Genomic DNA, 23,252 nt, shown 5'->3' on the forward strand with positions numbered 1-23,252 from the left:
TAATAGTCACCGAGCATGCCAGCAGATCCAGAATGCACCTGTTGATCACGCAACAACTTCAGTGTGTTTGATTTGGGTCACTTGGCGTGCTGGCCGGGTGGGGACGCAAACCAGTGATTAATTAAGGAAGAAGCTATGGATATTGTTAGAAATATACCATACTTAAGATAAATAATATTTAGAATTATATATATATATATATAAAATAAATAAAAAAAGTGCACAATTAACCTTGATCTTACATCTCTGGTTTACTTCAGCATACAGACCTACCATCACCTTTAAAGATCACTCATTCCTGGAGTCTTGGAATTTGCTGTGTTACCAGGAAGTCAGGAAGTTTTTATGTGCTGGGAGGCAGATTGTGTTACCTTTAGTTCAGATGAGCAGTCCCCCCCTGTCTCCAGTCTTCATAGTAAGCTAAGCTAATTAGCTGCTAGCTGTCGCTTCATATTGAACAGACTGTGGTCTCAAACTTTTGGCAAGAGAGCACATCTGTGAATACCAAAGTGTCAATCTATTGATCTACATTTGAGTTGGGCAGAACAATGGAAGGATGAAGAGGACGAAGTTTGTTTTTTTTACATTTTGACATCAATCCAGCATCTCATGAAGATGCTTCTTAAAGTTGAAGTGATTCAAATCAACAGTGACTTATAAGAATTGATAACAGAATAGGAATCAAAGCTTGGCGACGTATCGTTATCATCGATGGATTCAAACACGTTCCACAACATTATTCCACAACTACTGTGTCTGAAGATGTCTTGTTCTGTAATGATATGACCAAATCACTTCTGGCTCCACAAGACTAATAGTCATTAAGTTTCAAACACACCGCATGACAGATTCATCCTTCACGCTGTGGAACTGAAATCCTTTTTTTTTTTTTTCAAACAGCGTCGGATCGTTGCAGAGACTGTGTTTGAATATCACATACTTTGTATCAGTCCAGTGATTTAAACTGTTGGAAACACAAGTCTTAAACAGAAAGTTGAAGTACAAAAATCTGAACAGCTGAGAGGGCCATGTTCCAACAACAGTCAAAGCTCCTCAGCTCCTGCATTTCAATTTGGAGCGGTACCTGGGCGGTGCGCTGTCAGCAGGCTCTGTGTTCCAGTTGGGTGACTAAACCTTCCTGGTATTGAAACCGGATGACAGTGAAGGCAAGTCTCACACCAGCCAATGGAGTCATCAATAATAAGACAAGGTGAGCAGAAAGGGTGGGTGTAGGGTTATCTAGGCACAGCACACACACTTCCCATGGTGCCGCAGGGCCAGACAGGGCCACAGAGAGGCGAGATATGGCTTGACGCTCCTGGAATCTGTGATTTGACATCTGCTCTGTGTGAGAGTCTGTCAGAGGGCAGGAGAAGGTTCTTGAGGGCATCGCCACATCGTCTTTAGTCTAAGTCTTTGGGCTTTATCAAGGAGATCTGACTTGCGGGGCACATGGAGTGAGCGAGCAGCATGGTAGTGGCTTCGAATGGACGCCGAATCCCACAAAGTCAGTCTTCCTCTTCCACGTAGGTTGAAGGGAACCAGCCCATCTTAGAGGAAACCAAACAGGATACAATTCAGGCACATGCATTTTGCAGGCTATTTGTTATGTCAGGTTGGTAATATTAACAAAAAACAGCAATAGTACACTAAAACAAAAACAAAAAAACAGCCCAGTGTTGCAAACACTTTTCCAATAATAGTAGCCAGCAGCACGAGCTCCACCAAAGCCACTCCCCCAACATTCTCACAATGAATCCAAACAAAGAACATTTGACATATTGACGGCCGTTTGGATGTAATGAGAATTTCAACAAATGTTACTAAAAAAATGGTTTTGAAGAACATTACAAACCCTTGCTTTTAGCTCTTACTTTAGAAAGTAATAACTTTCATTTAAATTAACTGACAGCAGAATGTTGTGACACCACACCGCGATTACATAGAATACATGTGTAAATTTGTATGAATATTTTTTTTTTTTTAAAGTCAATTCTACAACAGCTAACATTGTATATGGTAGGACCGCAGATGGCACAAAACACCAAAGTGAAGACAGAATAAATCAAATGTGTACAGACATTTTTGCCACACTGACAGGATCCAGCAGCAGACCTACCCTGCCGTCGATCTCTCCTTTCCACCAGCCATTGGACATTTTGGTGTAGATCTTGATCATGTCTCCTTGCAGCAGGGAGAGCTCCCGCGTGTCCCTGGAGCAGAAGTCATAACGTGCCACTGCAACACCCACCACCCTGGGAGAAAACACTGAGACAGAGACATCGTGTCTCATTTTTGGGAAGCAACTTCACTAAAATTTCACAAAAGATTCTGAGAATACTGAAAGAGTTATTTAAGTTTTAAGACCAATTCTTTAACTACAAATGGACAAGAACGGTATGATTATACAGTTCTCTCCCCTCATTGGTCCACCAATAATTACCACACTCACAAAATCAAAGAGTCATGCTCAATTAAAGGCTTTAATCTGAATCTATCGAAAAGTAAAACGTATAAATGCTCTTTGGTTCGTCACCTTGGGGGCAGTCGAAAGGACGAGGCTGCTTGCTGACAAACTGGAAACTACCTCAAACTGAGCTTATTTTTAAATGTTATGAAAACTTTGACAAGAAGTCAAGGTCAACACCAAGTTACCAACCAAATACGAACAAGCTTTGTGTGACTAAAGGGAGGATTACAGGGCATACACAGCTCAACAAGACTGTCTTTCTTTACCTTTAGTATACAGTAGTCCATTATATTGCTTTTTGCATGTTTGTAGAAGGTTAGCATTACAATGGCACGAAGCACATTTCTCATAGGGACTATCCACAGTAAACTGACTATGGCTATCTCATGAGGATAATAAGGAAGCAAAGAACTGCGACTCGAGGGCCGGATTCATACCGAGTGTGAAAGCAAAACCACAGAGTCTTTGATGAGGGAGAAATATAGAGAGCTGCCCAGCTTGGCAGCGACAAATGCACAGTAGAATAGACAGGTCATGGGGTTATTATAGTCATTTATTGATCTCATTAAAGTTATTGTTGAGCGCAGCACTTATCAGGTATTACAAGGTTGGTTCTACACATGCAAGTCAGGGCTCATATCTCTTGGGAAAACAGGTGTGCCTCGGTCTGTTTACCTTATCTGTGAAAAATGCCGATGACACAGCAGAGAAAATATACTGGATGAAAGGAATACACCAAGTCCCTGGAGCACACACAGACATGTACATGCATACATGGATGTATATGCTCATGCACACAGAGGCACGGACAAAGATGACCTAATAGACTGTTGTGCTGGATATACTGTACCACAGAATGAGAAGATGGCCCACTCGTTCAATGTTGGAGCCTTTGCTGACATTGTTAGCTTTATAGTTGCACCTATTTCCAAATTTAAATATGGTATTTGTATTGTTCGTTCATAGTTCTTGTGGTAAAAACCAAAGTGAACCCATACAAACTAAACTGTACGACCACTTTTAATTCAGGAATTTATATCAAATGTAAATGCCAGGAAATGTAGCTTTGCATTGCCATGGCACTGGTTTGTTTACTGTCCCGCAGTCATCTTCACATAGTGGGAGACATCAGAGCTGTCAGATATTCACAATATTTCCAATTTGGATTCACAAGAAGCTGACGTGAATGTTTTCCCCCACACGGCAACTCGTACGGTCCGTGCAATATGACGAAAAGCGGAATCATTAGACTACATTATTTAACAGAGACAGGAAAAACAGGACAGTTTGAAACCTGGAAATGTGGGCATACACAGCAAGGGAGAGACAAAGAGAGAAAAGATGTACCTGTACCTGACCAGAAAGGCGAGGAGGAGGGAGGAACAAAGCTGCAGCCGCCAAGAGGAACTACAGAGAAACAGAGCGAGTGATGGGTGGATTGGAGGAGAGAGGGGAGGGGGGGGGGGGGTTCAGTCCGTAGTGGGAGTAAAGAGAACATAAGCAAAGTAAATATAAGTTTGACAGAAAGAGAGTGTGAGAAAGGGTAAAAGAGAAAGAGAGAGCGGGGAAAAGTTGGCAAAGTCAAAGAACAAGAAAAAGCAAGTATGGATAGGAGAGAAGAGTGAGAGAGGAGGGCAGAAACAGGGAAAGCATCAGACAATGTTCAATACTGACCAATAAAAGGTTGGTATTGAGTAGTTAACATACAAACGTAGCTTACTTTTATATGTCCAGAAGTATATCTTTATATACTCTGGTCTGTTGTAGTTTTTCATTATTTGGCCTTTGCCCATATGATTCATTGTAAGTCTTAATGCTACAACATGACAACAATATTATTAGTGTGCCAGCATGAACACACCTGAAGTTACAGCAGCCTGATGGTACGCACAGTGAAGGATCTTTTCATAATTGTTTACTTTGTATTGTGTTTTATGTATGGTTTGTGTAGTTCATTCAAATGTTTACTTAATACCCAGTTTCTGGTCGCTGTGATAATAAACGTATGTCCTCTGCAGATGCTCGTGAAGCTCAGAGAGTTGCGACACAAACATCAGTTCGCTGAGGGCGTCCGTGTTTTACAGACTAGAGGCTGGGACGCATTTAGATCCAACATTCAATGAATTGCAGCAATAATGTTCCAACTCGTTTGGTCACAGTTTGAAGCGGGCCTTTTCTTTTCTCAACATAACACTGAAACCGAAAAACATCCCAAACATAGTAAAACCAGCAGAAAATACAAGCAGACAGTCTCTGTAGATACAGACACTGCTACACACTTGTAGGAGGACATTAGTGGTGATTGAACTCCTCAATCTGTCTAATTTTTTAGGAAAATCCTGCATAAGACATCCTTAAGTTAAGACATGTCTGTTTTCAATCTGAACATCCTATAATTGCCCAACAGCAGTAGTTGACTTCACTGATATTCTTGTGGCTGAATGGAATCAAAACCCTGCAGCCAGCTTTCTAAATCGTGAGGAGAGCCTCCCCAGAAGAGTTGAGCCTGTTCGCATTACGTCGCAGCACGTTGACGCCCATGCTTTTGGAACTCAGGTGTTCAACTGTCTACGTACCTTTGGCTAAGTCGTGGAAGCCTCTCTAAACTTTCCCCCCGATCACACGGCGCAACACGGCAATAAAAACCTTTTGGGCGAGCAAAAGCAGCAGTATGAGTATACGTTTGGTCACAGCACGGCGCCCTGACAAGGCCAACGACTTCTGCTTCCATATGAAATCCCATCGAGCCGGCAGACAGAGCAGAAAACCACCTGCGGTCATCGCGGCAATATGGCTCCATGACTCCATTCTCTCTGTCCCCCATGGGGATAATGCAAGCCAGTACACGTGTTGACTGTTTGTCTGACCCGAGGGCACGTAAACAACGACACACATACCTGCAGGAAGTATGTACAGTATCAACAAAGAGATGTGTGTATGTACTGAATGTGTCCATGTAGAAATAAACATGTCCTGAACATACAACCATAAACTAGCATTAGGATTTGATACTACAGCAAAGACAGTTTAGCAGTGGCGGGCCGTGGATTTTCTACCTGCACTTTCAGTGCTGTCTTAGTCATAGTCATCATATTCACTTTTATTAATTAATGTAAGACAACATAATTGTATATTATGATAACACTGATGCTTGACTAGAAAATGGTTTGGGATTATTTCCAATCCCTAACATTCACACACGTAAACAAACGTCACGCAATCAGCCAGACTAAAATTAAAATAAATAATTTATAATAATTTTCTCTCATAATGTAGTCTGTACAAATGCTGGCTTTGATTTCTCCAAAGAAATAACTCCAAAGTTTTGCGGGTTTTTCAATAGTTCTGCAACCTGTGATCGTTTGCTCAGCCTTGCCTTCTGTTTTCTTTGCTATGAGGTTTCTGTTTTGGGATTCAAACCATTTTGTGTGTGTGTGTGTGTGTGTGTGTGTGTGCATGTGTTTTTGTTTTTTTTGCTGTTTTGGCATGACATCTGTCTTTCCACGGAGGCTGTTTACCAGACAGAGAACGTGGTGCCCACATTAAGTCTGTCTATGGGGGTGGACGACTTAAGGCAATAATAATCTATCCCAGAATGCATTGAGGATCTGTCAAGGCTTTCTCACAGAAGGAAGCACGGTGAATGGCAGCGATGCACAAACACACCTCTTGCAGAGCTGCTTTGAAGCCTGATGTGCTGGGAGACCGCCGCTGCCGAAGGAGGCAGAGGGACAAGGATGCAGCAGAATTTTACATCCGAACAGACACAAAAGGCTAACTTTGACTTTGTTCCAGCGTTCCTCTGCTTGCCTCTGCTTGCCTCTGCTGCGCCGGCTGTGGTTGTTTACACGTACGCTTCTCTTTAAGTTAAGACAGTTTACCTCCAGCTGCTTTCTGCTCTTTTACATCAGATCATATTTGCAAACTTTTCACAGTTTTGTGGAAACAGGCGCAGTCCCTCACTTGGACCAGGGCTATCCCTCAGGTGTGTGTCAGCGGCGGGCGGCTGTCACACCGTTTTCTCCGCAGCCAGCCCAAGTGAAATGTCATGTCCTGTCAGGAAAATTGTGAAGCCATCTCGGAGCCGAGTAGCATGCGGAGTGTGACGTTTGGAGTAGCAGGCTCCTGGTGCTGGCCCGGGGCACTGGGCCCTAACAGGGACCTCGCTGCCGAGCCTCCTTTCTATTTCTTTCACACACTGTTTTCGCTCACTCCTTCTTTTGTCTCTAGCTCACCTTCTGCTTCTCTCACCCCCTCCGTCTCTCTTTTACTCCCATTCACATGGCGTCTGTATTTGGATAGCTCATCTGGTTTGGGAAAAACACTTTAATTCAAAGTGCAAATGCATGTGGAATACATTGCAATTTGAAGAGGACTAGATCTCGTGTCCAGGTGGTCCAGCTTGTATTGGATCTCTCATAATGTAGTCTGTACAGTTCATAACCCTTAATTCTCTTGTAGTTAAGCATAAAAACTACTTTTCATACTATCCCATAGATTTGATTTAAATAAATGTGATGAACTATTGTAGAGGTAAAGAACAGGGCTGACTGTTTCCTCCTGTTTCCAGTCTTTACACAAAGCTAAAACAGCATAGGTTTCTCTGTATATACTGAACAGACAAGAGAGTGTGATCAATCTTCTCATCAAGGTCTTGGTTAGTTGAAACTAGCCCATTAACTCCATGACGAAAAGTCACAGAAGAGCCTTTCCTAAATGTGACTATTCTCTTTTCCCTTGTAACCTTTTCTATACTCTCTCCCCACCGCCCATTTATGAATCACTCTTTCCATTTCTTACATCAGTGTCTTTCTCACTTTCTACACCCTTTGTGCCTTTTCCACCTCTGTTCTCTGTCTCTCAATTCCTAACGTTCCTTCCTCTTCTATTCTGTTTCTTCAACAAGACCCTTCTCCTTCACATGCCTCCTCAGAGTGAATGAGCATCTGCTTCTGTCTCAGAGGGCCAGTAATGACGCAGGAACGTGTTGAACTTAAGCATACGTGTGCATTTATTCATGCCTGTTAATGCCGGCAGGCTGATATCAAAGACGCTGCTTTTCCTCTAATAGCCAATAATTATCTCTTAAGCACAGTGACAGTACTTTAGCAGTACACTGCTGGGTGCGTCTTTCATAACCCTGTCAAAGCTTCTCATATTTGAGTCAAACAGTGTTTACATATAACAGTTTGTTAGTTTGGCCCAGATGGAGGGGCTCTGCCACATAACATGCATATAGCAGTGGCGGGCCGTGGATTTTGTACCTGTGCTTTCAGTGTCTCAGCTGTTTAACAGCTGGGCGCGGCTGTTTAGGCCAGCAGAGAAGGCTTAGCAGGCCCTGACTGCCCGCCACTGGCATTTAGCATTTATCAGATAACCTAAAACAATGACACAAAGGGTCAGTATTGGTTAAATCACTGGTTTATTTTCCTGTTTGATGCAAATGTATGTATGTTCTGGACAATGGTTTTATTTTGTTTGATTCAAGTTCAGATTCAGCAAAAAGTCCACCTCCACTGAAATGACATCATTCCTTTTTGTGTCTATATATTTAATTATTATTTTATTCTATTTTGTCATTCAAAAAAAGGACATTTTAACATCTACAATTCCAGGACAACTGGAAAAAAAAATGTTGAAGGAACATAGACAGTGATGAATCATTTAATGGTGTAAATCTCAACACTTTGGGATTTGGCTTTTGGCATGAATGAATACAAACATAATAGAGCACAATAAATTACATTTTTACATAGTTTGAGAAAGCAAAGGCAAACATTCTTGGTTGAGTTCAATCAAAGTTAATGGCTAAAGAAGACTAATCAAGCAAAACTGCTGCTGACTTTCACACGACACTCCTCTGGGAGTCCCGTTAGCTCATTATACATGCTAAGTATTTCTAGCAGGTCTCGAATGTCAAGGATAGGACTGCCTCAAGTATTTAGAAGCAGTTGTACCTTAAATAACCAAGGAAAAGCTCTGCCATCATGATTTTGTAATGTGAGGTGGGACATTTTTCTACTGTTCATATAAGTCAGTGTCGTCCATCAGCTGGTCTAGTAGCACAATATAGCAGGTGAGATTCTGATTTCAGGAAACATTTCTGTCCTTAGTTTGTTCTTTTGTTCCTTTTTGATGAGCTGGAGAATATAAGTTTTTATTGAGTGTCTCTGTCATACACAAGCATGACTGCTTACAGGAAAAAAAAATCACTTATTTTACTTTATCTGAACTGGACAGTTGTAAAAAAAACTGTATCCCAAATGGGTCACAACATAAGCTTTGAATTACTTTCAACTGTAACCGGATCAAGATCTGATCTGGTAGCATTTGCCTCTGTCATACACAGTCTCAGGGGAGAAAATGTACACGTTTGTGAAGCGGACTCACCAGTGCCAGACCTGGTAATGGCCTTGGGTGTGCTTCCATTGGACAGTTCCCGATAGGGGACCTGCAGAGTGGTGTCCAGACTGCTGAAACCCTCCTTCAATGAATGCTCCTTGTAGTATTCCACCAAGTCCTGTGTAAAACAAGCACAATGAAACAAAACGTAAGCGTAACAATGTTAATCCAGTGCGAATCTCGATGGCTGTGTGTACAAATGGATAGAAATGAAACCAAAGACGTGTGGGCTGGTTGGCTGAGAAGGAGCTGCTGATTTCATCTTGAGTATACATCAGCTACCATTACTGAGGAAGTGATTCTGAGATGGGCAACTAACTGCAATTTATCTGTATATCTACCCATTTCAAGCTCAATACTGGAAACCAGCCAATATTAGCGACTAAGATGCAGCCAGTTGCTTAAAACATCCACTCGTAGCTTTGTGAGTGTGTACACAAAATGTAGAAATTAACCACGAGTCGACATATCTAACCATCGTACAATATAAATGCATGCGTTATCTCCAGAGTGCCTCAAAGGTGATGTTATGTCAAAAAGATTATTATCAATTATGCCACAGGAGTTCATATCCATACAAAGTTAAAAAAAAAAAATTAAAAAAAAAACCTTTACCAGTACAGTCTTGAACAGCCGACTCTCAGCGATGTAAAAGCAGCCATCCTTGGTCAGAATCTTAATGTGCTTGACTTTATCGTTGAACCTGTGGAGGATGAATAAGACATGGGCTGCTAATCAACTATACATGCTTCCACATCAATCCAGTCTCTATGGTGAACCGTCACGAAGGTCTGTCCCAGCTGACTGCCGCTTACCACGCGGAGCTGCACCAGGAGCCCCTCATATGTTCCCTGCTGTGGAAATCAGATCCAATACACTCAAATCATATAATACTAATAATAAAAGCATTACAGGATTACTGATTCTTACCCTGGATGATGAATTAATACTGTATGCCAAGTGTCTGATTGTGAGCTTTCATTGCGGGTATAACAGAGGTGTTTCTGCTTTGTTTGATTTGAAATGTTTTAAGCGGCATTAGAGGCTCAAAATATCAAGTAATTAACAAGAAAAGAAAGAAATGTAAGACACTAATTATATAAAAAGCTTGATGGAAAACATATTTGTTTTGTATGGTAACCCACTCAACTTTTAAATAATGCAGTTTAAAGCAAAACTCATGAAGTAGTATTTTTTTAAATGCCCACAAAAGAAAAGCAAGAACATCCCTGAAATCAACAGCAATTATGTGTTTTGTAAAATAACTAAATTTATGATTTCAAACAAACATTTGAGCTAAAGTCTCTAATTTCTGAGGTAAATGGAAGGCATACACTTCCAAACCATGTATTAAATCTATCGTATGTACTATCTGACAATCTGCAGAAGAATTACCATGTTGCACAGACAGGTAAAGATACAAATGGTGCTCCAAAAGACCGCAAAAAAGACAAATGTTTTCATTTAATTACCGTCATTAATATCAAGTCTTTTTCACAACAGCACGAGAACATGTCACATAATTAACGATAGTGTTGTTCCAGCTGGGTGTATTAGTAAGCCCCGCTGGTGAGCCAGCATACACAGTAGCAGCGCTCTGAAAGCAGTAAATATAAATAAAATGCATCCTTTATTAATTCCACCTGTGGCTTTTCTGCTGTTAGTCAAAAGGCTTTGAAAAAAGAAAATGTTCTTCTCATTATTTCTCGATTTTATTTTTGTGTTAACTTTATGTCAAATCCTTTTTTTTTTTTTTTACCAAGACGCATTTAGCGTGCTCAATTAATCCAACATCGAAAGATGGATCACAAATAACTGTAAAACATACTATAGAGTATGTGAGATTGTATGGCACAGGCTTAATTAAATTATGAAATTATCAATTAATCATAAGTCATGTGAGAATAGTAGCTCAGGCAAGCTACTTTTTTTTAATATTACTGCCCAACCTTGAAAACACACTGTTCAGTACATACATACTGCAGGCTTCAATGGGGGGGTGCTGTCAAGCCAATTGAAAGCACAGTCTTATATATTGCATGTCTCCCACGTGGTGATGTGCAAGTCACACTGAAAATAGATCCACATTGTAAATCTTCCAATGCAGTGTATAATGTGTAAGGGGCATATGATCATGTTGCAAATTCACATATATATTATGAATGTATGGCGAGTCATGCATTATTGATGTGTGTTGAGTTATATAGTGCATAACACATGGAGACAGAAGAGCCCTTTTTGGTGAGTATGTCCTTCCCCCTATAGGCTCCCAAGGCTGCACACTCAAACATACACACAAGCATCTTTCAACACACACACACGCACACACACACACACACACACACACACACACACACACACACACACGCACACAAACTGCAGTGTCTAGTGACACCAGACAGTTCCAGTTGATTAGCAGCTCTCATATAAAGCTCCATTATCTCAAACGGCCATTCTGATAATGATCTTAAGCAGTGAGACAGGCAATTAGGATTGGAGTGTTCAGAAACCGGCCCTGTACATCAAAGTTTTGAATGAGGGACGCGATGAGTCCACCAAACCAAATGGGCTGGAATGGTGTGTCACTGGGCTAAATAGTCTTAACATCCAAACACTGTTTCAGAGTGCACCCTCAATCGTTATAATCTCTCGGAGCTGTCATGTCAGGTCGGGGGGACTAGATAGCCCTTTTTCTTAAGACTGAACAAGCTTTGATGGAGCCTGAAAGATATTCGCTGGTTAAATATCCAGTGTTGTATTTCAAAAAGCAGCTACGGAGGCACTCAACTTGCAGATAAAGCAGCCATTTATTGAGGCCTAAAGGGATGGATGTTTTTTTTTTTTTTATCTTAAATTCAAACACGCATTACTAGCCATCTTTTGAAATACATTTCTAAGACTGATAGCCAAAGAGCAGCAAATAGTGTTGATGCAAAGCTATCAGGCTCTCCTTGAACAGATATCTGGGCACAAGAGACGGACAAGAGATTGATGGAAAAATAGTTCATCCAATTCCACCTCTTCCTCATGCTGCAATTAGCTGCGATGCAAAGACTGAGCCGACTGTCAGGGTAAACTAAAATGAACCTGAACAATGTTTAGGATGTAGGTTCAAACAAACCGTGAGCCAAAAACTTAGATAACTAACAATAACACAGGCTGAATACTGAAATTATAACAAAAAACATATTCTAAATGACCTTGAGTGTCTAGCCGTGGAGAAAGTTTTGCTTTTTTTTTGCCCGGGTTAATGAATATGTATTTACCTCTAGCTAAAGCAGAATTTCATGTTTGAGCCTTAGAAAAAAACTACCGCAACGTTTCTTTCTTGAAATAGACCTTGCTGTTCACAGTTTTCTTCTGTATCATAAACAACAACTGCATTTCTATCTTGTAAATCAGTCATTAAAGAGTGAACTGCTAAGGTACTGAACAAGAAGTACTGAACACAAAGATGTTATGAGCAGCTGCTCATATGCCCATCTCTTAAGTTCAGGTTTATGTCAAATTTTTAAAAAAATCACTGATGTTATGGCAAAAACAACATCCGAAAGACATTAGTGCACTTAACTGATTCTATTTCAGGTCACAAGTGAGCTACATGAGTAGCAATACTTTCTGACTAATTGCACCTTTCTTTATTCCAAATGCCATGTCTAAATTGATAGCCAGCTTTCAGAAGAATGAATGTCATACCATGGTTTCTGTAAAGCATTAAAATTCAGGGCCCCCAAGTTTAACAGTATGTTTTTGAATCAAAAAACTGAACGCTTTAACACAGAGATCTTAAATCTGGCCAAAACTCTTTGCTTGATAAGACGAGACAGTGAGTGAGAACATGTGTATTTTTGCAATTTGGATGAAACAACCCTTTAAACTTAATTCTGTCCCCCACCATCTACATTCAACTGTGATCCATCAGACCAGACAAACTTTGTTCCAAACTTTATGACAATAAAGTCATCATAACTTCTTGTTTTTCACTGGCATGAGGGGAACATAGCATGACCTCCTTCTGCTGCGCCCATCCACTTTTAACATTTGATGAGCTGCTTGTTTTCATCCACCACACCACATTGTGCTGAGCTATTATTTGCATGTGGGCATTTTGTTTGCTTGAATGATTCTCGCCACTCACTTCTCGCCTCTCAGAATAAGGTGTTTTTTAGCCCACGAGGCTGCTGCTGACTATGTGTGTTTTGTTTATTCCACCATTATTGGTGAACTGTAGTGAGTGAAATTGTATATTTATATTGGAAATGAAGAGAAACAAGGCGTCATGTCACTTACTTTATACTGATGGCGTATTCAGTGCACTCTTTACTCCTGTGCCGAACCAGATATGTGCCGTTTTCTCGGTCCAGAAGCTCCACCTCAGCATGGTATCTCTCCATAGGACCTGCAAACCTGAACCACCCATAAACAACTACTGCCCTTGCACTGCAATAAGTCATTCTGAACATGAGGATGAGGACAGTCAATACAATCAATAAAGAGTGAAAATGACTTGTGGTTATCTAGAGCAATTTACAGCCATTTGTTTTCATTGCTTACCAGAGATGGGCAGAGTAATCGACAGGTTTGGGAACCTGGCAAGGAAAACAATTGTGCTTATTTTGTGTTTTTATGGAGTCAATACACAAGGGGTGGAGGTCATTTGTGGTAATATGATATTCAAGCCACATCTAATGGCTAAAATCACTCTTCTACAGCGATAAAGTGCAATTGAAAAGCACTACATTTCTTTGCCAAGACATCAATAGAAGCCATTATCCACCAAATGCATTGTAATCACACTAAATGTGTGTTATTGATTACAAAAGAAATATGCACACTTACACATGGGCAAGGCCTCACAGCATCACTTGGAAAGAAGCCAATCTTGCTTGTCGCCAGAATTTTTCCCTGCAACAGCAACTGGCTTGTTAATCGCATTATATATGTCTGGGAGCAAATACACCTCTTTCTCTCTCTTTCTTTCTTCCCCTCCCATACTCACTTCAATAAATCCTCAGCAATTAGTACACAACAAGCAGTACATCTAATTTGCAGCCCAAGTTAATTATGGTTCAAACTCTGCCGGCAGTTAGATTTGTACTGCATCAAAACAAGAGGCTCGTTTAACACTAAATAATGGATCGTATTCTAGTCTTTGAATATACAAACAGCGTGAGCTCTCTGGCTTGCACTAAAGACTAACAATTGCATTTTAGCTATCCTGCCTCAAGCATAACACAGACTGTATATGAAATTCATTATTTCCTTCAACAAACATGTGTGGACAGACTTTTTTTTTATCCCACTTGAAAAAAACATTTTAGTGAAACAAATTACGTGATTTTCATACGAACTTACAAACTTGCCTCGCCATATAGATGCATTGATCTTTAGTTTATTTTATAACCTTAATTCTCGATCATGTACATCTTGGAGACATACATACTGTATATACCGTATATATTATACAGTAGATATATATATATATATAGACACACTTATCAATATTAAGCTAAAGATCAATTGAGTTACCAGTTACGAGTTTGAGGTCAATTTGAAGTCCATTGAGTCAATCTGAGAAGACAGTAAGTGTTGAGGGCATGTGGAGCTCCTCATTCAGCTTCCTGCCCTGTTTATGCTTTCCTCCTCACTCCTCTTTATTATGTGTATGAAATGCTTTTTGGGAGCGTGCAAGCCCCGGCAGTAACTAGATTGGAAAGCGAATCTTTACCCATCTCTATGATTCATTCTGTGTAATAACATTTCATCAAAGGTTTTTTGAGAGCCCCTCTCTATTTGTTATGCCTTCGATAAGCGTATGATAAAGATTAAACTTATTACTCTGTTGGCATAAATAGGCAGCAGCCAAAGGATCAAATGAAATTACAGTGATTGATTGTATTGTTCTGCCAGTGGGATGGGGGATAATTGCCTTCTGGGTAACAGGGGATATGAATTCTCAATGTACTGTAATTCCATCCTCTGGCGCCACGGGGGATGCTGAAGATTAAAGGTACCCTGTGGAGGTTTCATTACGAACTACCAGGGTTTTCTTTAGATTCAGTTTTTACCCACCAAAACTTATTGCGTGAGACCGCAAGACCTAACAAACAAGTTGAGAGGACCTGCGTCGCTTCTGTTTCGCACGAGTTGAAACTTGTATTGTTTTTGGAGATTGTAGACTTCTTAATCGTCTTTTACCATGCACCCTACATTTCGTAAGCTCATTACTGCCACCGGCTTGTTGACATGCATTTGGCAGTCACTGCAGATTTCTTTTGCGGATTAGTGAACGTGAACAACACAGACTCCAAAACATAAATATATTTAACAGACAACATTTCATCACGATGGATACAGTGTCTTTTACATTGCCTTGCACCGGTGCTGTTGATATTAATGCAAATCCTACCCCGCATAGCCCAACAAAAAGGGTTTAAAAAAAGAAATCATTGTTTTGGTGGATAGCCTTGTTGCAGTATAATTATGCACGGGACAGTTATTGACACAGATGTGTATGATCATTTAATTCCTTTTAATGATCTCCTCCCAGCCTAGTTACCATGTAACAAACAATGCAGTGCCATCAGGTCTGCAGCATGACATTCTGCTAGCCGTCCTTTCGGCTTACAAGAAGTCTCCTCGCATTCATGTCCTCACCCTCCACCTTGTGCTCTGTCACAACAGAGAGAAACATGGAGCATAGGAAATCAGGCAAACCGCCAACTCCCAGCCGCGCCGTTGGCAAAGACTGCAGCCTGATTGGAGCAGCACCAACTGGAGGATGAGGCTTTAATGCCACCGTAAAGCAGAGTGAGAAACAGCTAGGGAGGCCGCCGCAAGACCCCAGATAAATCGACCATGCTTTCAAAAATAGATAAGGTCAAACGCTGTCAACCTTTGGCTGACCTCATGAGATGGTTGCTAAATGTGCCTGTACATGAGGCTGTGCAGCAACCATTAAAACGTCCTCCAGAGGCTCCGGTGTCTGCTGTTTTATTGTCTCCGAGTGGCACTCAATTAATCAACTAATGCCACTAATTGGTTAGATCATCTGTTGTAGGCTATGATTCAATCTGAGGACTGGAAGAACAGATATACGCCCCATTATGAATGCAACTGTGGTTCTGAAGGGTTCATAGAGATCTTCCACTGATATTTCTAATTAACACTGACCTCATAATAATATAAAAGTCACGGCTCACCTGACGGGACACAGGATGTGATGCAACAACGCCAATATCAGTTGTAATTTATGAACAATAATGGCCAAAGGGAGATCAACGGTTGATGTCACCCCATTAATACACGTTTAAAGCTTTTGCAGATAGTGGGACATCCAGAAGTAAGAGAGCAGAGGTGACACGCAACATGGCTTCCGACCCACGACACTGCAGAGGCAGTGCGTGCACCGAGGCAACCCGATGAGCCGTGACATGTTATTTTTTCATGGAGTCACAGATGTCGAGATAAAACCAAGATGAGCTGCGAGACACGCACCTGCCACCAGGAGCTGTGCAGGTCGGCAAACATCAGTTCAATGACATCCCCCGCGTGAATGCTTAGTGGGGGCCCACACTGGGGACAGGGGAGGCCACTGTAGTCTCTGATCACAAGCATCCTGGGTAAACCTAAAGAGACAGGGAATACAAACACATTCAAACTCACACGTTTTTAACATGTATCGGAGAGTCTAAAAAGGAACATACAGCAGGTGCACGAGGGTAGCCAGATTCATTACTTTTAGGTAATAGATCCAAAATACTGCAACCCTGTATGAAGGACGAGGGCAGCGCTGATGAGCTCTAGAAATAAGTAATAGGCTTTTGAATCGCAGAGCGCTATGTTGCTCAGATATGACTGAAATAGAAAGCTCATATATTCAAAGTATTCGGCTCGACGCGAGGAGTTAAACGTGATGTTAATACTTACTTTAACTGAAATTGTAATTCTAATGCTTTCAGGTTTGCAGGGAGCTTTTACTCGCAATAGAGCCAAGTGTAACCTCGCCCGAGCCGATATCATAACAATATGTGTGCATTTCATTTGATTTCTGACCTTTGTTTTACTGACAAAAGCAATGTCACAGTCTACTGACACTTCTATATCACTTCAACAAGGTGCTTTTGACAACTACAAGATTTTTGGCTGCGGTTAAAATGCTTTTTAAAATATATGTTTGCAAGGCTTTGAGCGCGATAAACTCAATTCTCCATCGCAACGGCGTTGTATGGTATTGACAGCACTGATGTGTCAAAACATGGGCAAAAAAACGTTTTTAATCTATTGCACCAATCATGCAGTGTACAAATTAAATGTCCTTCCTGTCATTGTTCTAACTGTTTTAGCTCAAATGATCTCCAACATGTCCATGTATCTAAAGCACGAGAATGGCACCATCCACCATACTCTTGCAGGAAATGAATCTCTTTGAGTCCTGTACATTGCAGCGCCAATCTTTCTTCAGCATAGCAGACAAACACAGCCACAAGCATCCGGCTGAGGCCAAGACTAAACACCCCTGCCAACATAAAAGACACAGCCACTTACTCTCCACAGACTCACACATCTACACCCCTCAGGCACATCTCCTTGCAAGCTACGGCTCCCCTGCAAACCAGCCCGAGGAAATTATTGGCTGACGGTGACCTCAGATGAATTGAATATCCAACATTCACGTTTTTAATAAGAACAATAAGCACGGCCGCGGCTGTCTTTCTCATGAAGCCCCTTATGGAAACTGATTTAACACAAAGGCACAGCTCAGCGGTTAAGGTTGAGGCATAGAGACTGCTGGAAGTGCCTTCCTGCCAACATCTCTTCTGCCGTAGACCTCGTAATGATTCCACCCACTCCAATTCATTTCAATGCCGCCTTGAGTTTCGGCGTCACGGCACGCTGTGAGAAAAGGGCTTTTTTGTTGTGCATGGGATAAGGATTCCTTCTGCATCCTATTATTCAATTGTTATTCTCAAATATGCTTGTGAAAAGGAAACTGCTGTTGCTCATTTCCTCCTTAGAACCCTGTGTGTGAGCAGGAGGGATTCATGTCACATGTCCCTGGATTTATTTTTTCGGGGTGTGGGTTGAGTCATATTTGATCACAAATGTGAGGGGGGGACGGGATGACAACATCTGAGGGTTAGCTTTAAACCACCATCTATCTCCTCCAGGTCTCACTCTGTCCTCCAAATATCCATCTCCTTTTCATCCTGTCTGTGTTTCTGATTTGTTGCAGGGCCAAGATGAAAGCAGCTTAAAAAGCCCTTAGCAGGTCCACAAAAGTGGTGAAGTGGTCGAGCCATACTGACCTGGGTCTGGTGGTGTTGTGTTTTCCTGTGAATGGAGAGCAAATGTAAGCAAGACAAAGAAAACAAGAACACAATGAAGGCAGAAATAGGTATGGAGAGAGAAAGAGGATATGGAGAGGCCATTTTTACTTCTCGGACAAGGTCATTCCAACCTGAAGAACGTCATACAATCACCTGGGAGTGTTATACTCCTTAGATGTTTGGTCTCATCATTTTAAAGTAAAAGATCGACAAAAAAAATAAAAATTTGGGATTCTGTTTCTTAGTATTTTGTCTTTTGGGGGGAAGTTTGTTCTACAAATATCTACAACCCATTTGGGTATAATATTGTTCACTTCTTTGATAAACTAGTTAGTTATAGTAGTAGTAGAAATTAGTCACAAATTGAAGAAACAGGAATGTCTGCTCGGCAATCTAGAATTTATTGCATTTGTTTATCAGGGGTCAATCAAGGGTTTCAAAAGTAAAAACCCGTGGTGACATATGTGGAGCTTTTACATGTGCCAAAAGATTATGAATATGCAATCTAGACTTTTAAAGTGAAAACTTTTTATTAGGAATTATGTGCTATGAGACCACTACGAGGTCACTGAGGTTCCGCTTCATGTGTTAGCGTGCTAACATTTTCTAGTATTATGACTATTATTCCCATGATATAAATGGACGTTCAGTTAAAGACGTTACAACTAAAAAAGGACGGAAGCGTGACAACATGCGTGTTCACAGGAGAATAAATATATACAAGCAATACAGAATACCGAAGAGCCTTTTTGACAATATTGAGACATTTTTAACTGTCATCTGATGCCTGAATTTTGTATTTTCCTTTCCATGAATGAAGGCATTTCAATCATAAATTGGTGCAAAAATATTCACCAGAAGGCAAAAAAGCAGTATGACGCTAAAACCTTTTTGAGGTAAATGTGGCTAATGGGAATGAGTGGTTGTTTGGTAACCCCAAGGTCGCTGGTTCGATCCCCAGTCTCCTCATAGTTTGCATGTCAAAGTGTACTTGAGCAAGACACTGAACCCCAAGCTGCTCACAGGGCAGCCCACTGCTCCTTCATTAAGGATGGGTTAAATGCAAAGAAGTATTCCCCTGTGGGATTAATAAAGGATCATTTCTTTATTTTCATATAATGATTCCTCACACATCTAGTTTTAACACTCTGGCTTCAATTCAACACCTCAGCAAAAGTGAAGAGGAGTAAATGTGTTCAATTCATAGTGTCCACAGTTTTGTTATTGATTGCATTGAAAGACGCAGCAGGGGATCTCATCGTCCGACGGCTATGTGTTGACAGGAGTCTGGCCAATCAGAACTCATGTGTGTCATTACTTCATCTGCTATGTTATGCTTCACGTATTATGTTTGTGTCTCAGTCAAAGAGGAGAAGCAGTCCAGGACTTACCTTGGCTTTTGGCTTGGCAGAATCTGCAGTCGGGAGAGAGACAGACACAGTGAGAGGAATACAATATGAGTGTGTGGTGGCTTCCTGACTTACAACCTCAACTGTCAACCTCTGCTGGCCCTCATCACGCCTCAGAATGCATAAAGACCACCGTGCTACTGCTGAGACGGACTGTCAAAGGCCTGAGCTGCCTTTAGCTGTCTGTGTATTCAGGGAGGGTACTGTACCTGGACAAAGGCCCCCCACTTGTAACACAACCTTAGCTTGACACATGAATATAATGCAACAACTGCTAATTGTCTTTATGGCATAATTCAGCTTGAACTGCTGAATATTATCCATTATTTGCCGTTTCTCTAATAAGAGATTGTTATTTTTTCGTTGAGAGGGAAATAAAGGAGGATATTTGAGCCGGTGGGTGGCAAGTAAGGGAGGTCAAGGGTTACATCATCCAGAGAGATACGGTTTTTTTTTGTTTTTTTTTCCAACAAGTGCAATAGTTCGCCAGCTGTTACATAGCTAATGTACAACCTTGGTGATCTAACATATGTGTGGTGCTCGAGGAAAAGCTTATGGAGTGCCCAAAATGTAATGAAGTCCTCCTTTAGGGAGCATAACTGTGCTCTGTAAATTTCTTGGCAAGATTTGTATATTTTGTAGAAATTAAGTAGAAATTGAGGCCTGATGGTGGAGCTATAGGAAAGGTTACCAACAAGTTAGGATATGTTCTCTGAGAGATGTAAATACACACAGCAGATATCATGGAATCATGGGATGCTATACATTTCCACAATACGTTATTATTATATTATTGGTTTTGAAGGATTTCATCTCACCTGTTTTCCCACAGATCTCCAGTCGACCCAGACACTCTTTATGAGCCCCCAGCCCACATTTCAGACAGAGATAGCCCTGGTTAAAGATGCCCCTTGACACAATAAAACACAGGATATATTTCATGTATAACAGCACCCTTACGAGAAATACCTTGACATTTTGAATTATTAGGCTTCTGCCGCAGTCAAGATGAGAAACAAAATGGCACAGGAAATGTCCTTCAACTTTCCAAAACCATAAAACTGATTTGGTCTGCCAAAAAATGAGGCAGCTAGCGGTCTGTAGTCCCTGGCTATTTAAATTAAGTCCCAGTGCTAATAAGCCAATTCCAGTTAATGAGAGGCTACATTTTAAACCGAGGAAAACCAACTGAAGACTACATTTAAAACGCCATAGTGTTCCATTAATAACTCCAATATGCAGAGAAAAGTGCAATAACATGATGATTTAGCATCCATGAACAATGTGTTCAGTTACAGTGGATAGTCACCCTATTTCAGGTCTGCAGGTACTTTATGAGCTCTATATAATTATCCAAAAGAGTCTGATCATTATGTAGGAATATTACCTGAGCAACAGGTGACAGAAACTACAGGAAGTGATCCTTTCAAAGGTGTGCATGATGAACTGGTGGGTGTTGTGGTTGGCTTTCTCTGGTCGAATATTTGATCTGAGGGAAAAATAACAAAAAATGGTTGAATGAACTTTAAAGGAAAACAAGAGTGTACAGTAAAGCCGGCAGCTCTGTGATGCTGCACCTCGGCACAACTGTGCTTTGACCTAAATGAAAACTTCAGCAAGTTAATCTGCTCAGAATGACAACGCTAACACGCTCATAATAAGCAGGTACAATGTTTACCATTTAGACAATCTTAATTTAGTCTGTTAACATGCCCACATTTGCTAATTATCACTAAACACAATGCACAGCCGCCGCTACAGGTGATGTACGTAGTTAAAGTTTTGGACAAATAAAACGTCAGGGGATCAAAATCACGAATGTCGATGTGGAGCTAGAGGAACAGTCCTTAAGATTCATCCTCTAGAGCCCAAGAGTATCTGTACAAAATTGTATGGCAACCCATCCAAATTTGTTGAGATATTTCAGTCAAGACCCAAGAAGTACGATGTCAGTGTGTCTCAGTGGTGGAAATATTTTTCTGATCTGTTTCCTCAACATACAAAACATTCTCAATCATGTCTTTGTCACTCCTGTCCATTCCTTCCTACTTCTGGCTAAAATGTAATGTGTACTTGCAAATGAAGAGGGCTTGAATCAGTTGCATGTGGACAAACTTGAGAGGGACATCATGCATTGCAGAAATAAACAGCCTTTCTGGAACTTGGACACACATGTTTTTGCATTGTATACACCATTCTAAGCCACAAGTGCTGTCATGAGTGCTCCCATAAGTGAGTCCTTCATCAGAAGCCCACATTCTCCTTACAGGTACAATTTTCACTTTCTGAATGGACCCCTTCTGGTCTCATTACCCAATGCACAGAGGCACATGAAGCTGTTTTCAGACACGAAAAAGCACTGTGTCTGTGCAAAAATAGATGTTTCAAGAAGAAGGGCATGGAAAATGGCTATTTTTTTCCTTTAGTTTTAGGAATTTTCACTTGACGTTTTGAGCAAATGTCAAAGGCCATTTGGGTTTATGAGTTCATGTGTGACTCCTTTCAGTTCAAGAAGAGATGGAGAAGCATTTCAAATGCACATTGATGTACGTCCCGACACACTGCAGTGTTTCGCGACCGTGCATATCTCAAGTATAATCCAGAGCACTGTGAGAAGTGAAACTGTTTTTGGAAGGCCATATCGGATAGTCAGTATGCATATCAGGAATATTGTTTCACCCCAAACACAAAGCATTTGTTCAGTGAATCAGCATGTAATGTCAAAAGAACAGTGTATACTACTGAATAAACATAACAAAGGATGCAGAAAGGATATCAGCCTGAGAAAAAGCTCCCACTGTTGCAAAATAATACAAAAAGATATACCTGCATAAAGCATTGATTTGAAGAACCACAGAGACAGTGACTTATTTGTAGTTCTGCAGTGTGCGATGTGTGGGTGTGCGTACGTGCGTGTGTGTGTGTGTGTGTGTGTATCGTACTATTGCCAGCAGTGTGTGTTTGATTACAGCTAAGACCTGATCAAACAGTGCACAAGAAAGAGTCAATACCTCTCCTGGCCTTGATACAACATGCATTCAAACAAAGACAAATAAACATCACACTCCCACGTGCGCATACAAGTGCAGTTATTTTCCTCTGCGATACACACACGGGTCTTCTGCGTCGCCTACAAACTGTCCTGACTGTGTGTTTGCGTACTTACATGGCCATTTCAAACTGATCCAGCCACTTCTTCTTCAGCTCTCTGGTTTTAAAAAAGAGCTCAAAGCCTGCGTGCCCCTGCTGGTGGGTCACGTAGAACCCGTAGCACCACTGTGGAGGTCAGGAAGAAGGCAGGAGTGAATTTCTCATGAATGCATATGCACATTTGTGCATAGAAGGGAAACTTTCCCGGCAACATGAACACGATTATCTCATAATGTACACTTAGATATGTTGGGTGGCACGATCGCTCAGCAACTAGTTTGACTGTCTCTCTTTTTAGTTGAATTCATATCATAAATTATAGATCCCGGGAGGAGGTTAAGATTTATTTGGAACAGCAGGCTCACACACTAACCAAGAATGAGTTTGGCAGCTGTTTTTTTTTGTTTTTTTTTAAAGCAGCAGCAATAGTTTTGTATAAATTCTGTTGTAATTTGACAGCAGCATAATGCTTAATTACAGTGATTTAGACAT

General features: G+C 41.0%; 1 protein-coding gene across 1 annotated transcript in view; it reads right to left on the bottom strand.

The window, feature by feature from the left end:
- Positions 1-252: 252 nt before the first annotated feature.
- Positions 253-23,252, bottom strand: part of LOC137780293 (guanine nucleotide exchange factor VAV3-like) — a 39,716-nt gene continuing 16,716 nt past the window's right edge. Inside the window, exons 15-28 of the mRNA XM_068568784.1 lie at positions 22,777-22,886; positions 20,998-21,099; positions 20,429-20,520; positions 19,593-19,615; positions 18,181-18,205; positions 16,370-16,500; positions 13,712-13,777; positions 13,427-13,461; positions 13,163-13,279; positions 9,488-9,575; positions 8,861-8,990; positions 3,818-3,877; positions 2,120-2,268; positions 253-1,550 (exon numbers count right to left, since the gene is read on the bottom strand). Of these exons, the coding sequence (XP_068424885.1) occupies positions 1,509-1,550; positions 2,120-2,268; positions 3,818-3,877; positions 8,861-8,990; positions 9,488-9,575; positions 13,163-13,279; positions 13,427-13,461; positions 13,712-13,777; positions 16,370-16,500; positions 18,181-18,205; positions 19,593-19,615; positions 20,429-20,520; positions 20,998-21,099; positions 22,777-22,886 (1,170 nt within the window). The 3' untranslated portion in view covers positions 253-1,508. The remainder of the gene's footprint in view (positions 1,551-2,119; positions 2,269-3,817; positions 3,878-8,860; positions 8,991-9,487; positions 9,576-13,162; positions 13,280-13,426; positions 13,462-13,711; positions 13,778-16,369; positions 16,501-18,180; positions 18,206-19,592; positions 19,616-20,428; positions 20,521-20,997; positions 21,100-22,776; positions 22,887-23,252) is intronic.

The sequence above is a fragment of the Clinocottus analis genome, unplaced genomic scaffold (assembly GCF_023055335.1).
Source record: "Clinocottus analis isolate CAN_PGR_092001 unplaced genomic scaffold, fCliAna1.0.p SCAF_11, whole genome shotgun sequence".
In the NCBI taxonomy this organism is placed as follows: Eukaryota; Metazoa; Chordata; class Actinopteri; order Perciformes; family Cottidae; genus Clinocottus; species Clinocottus analis.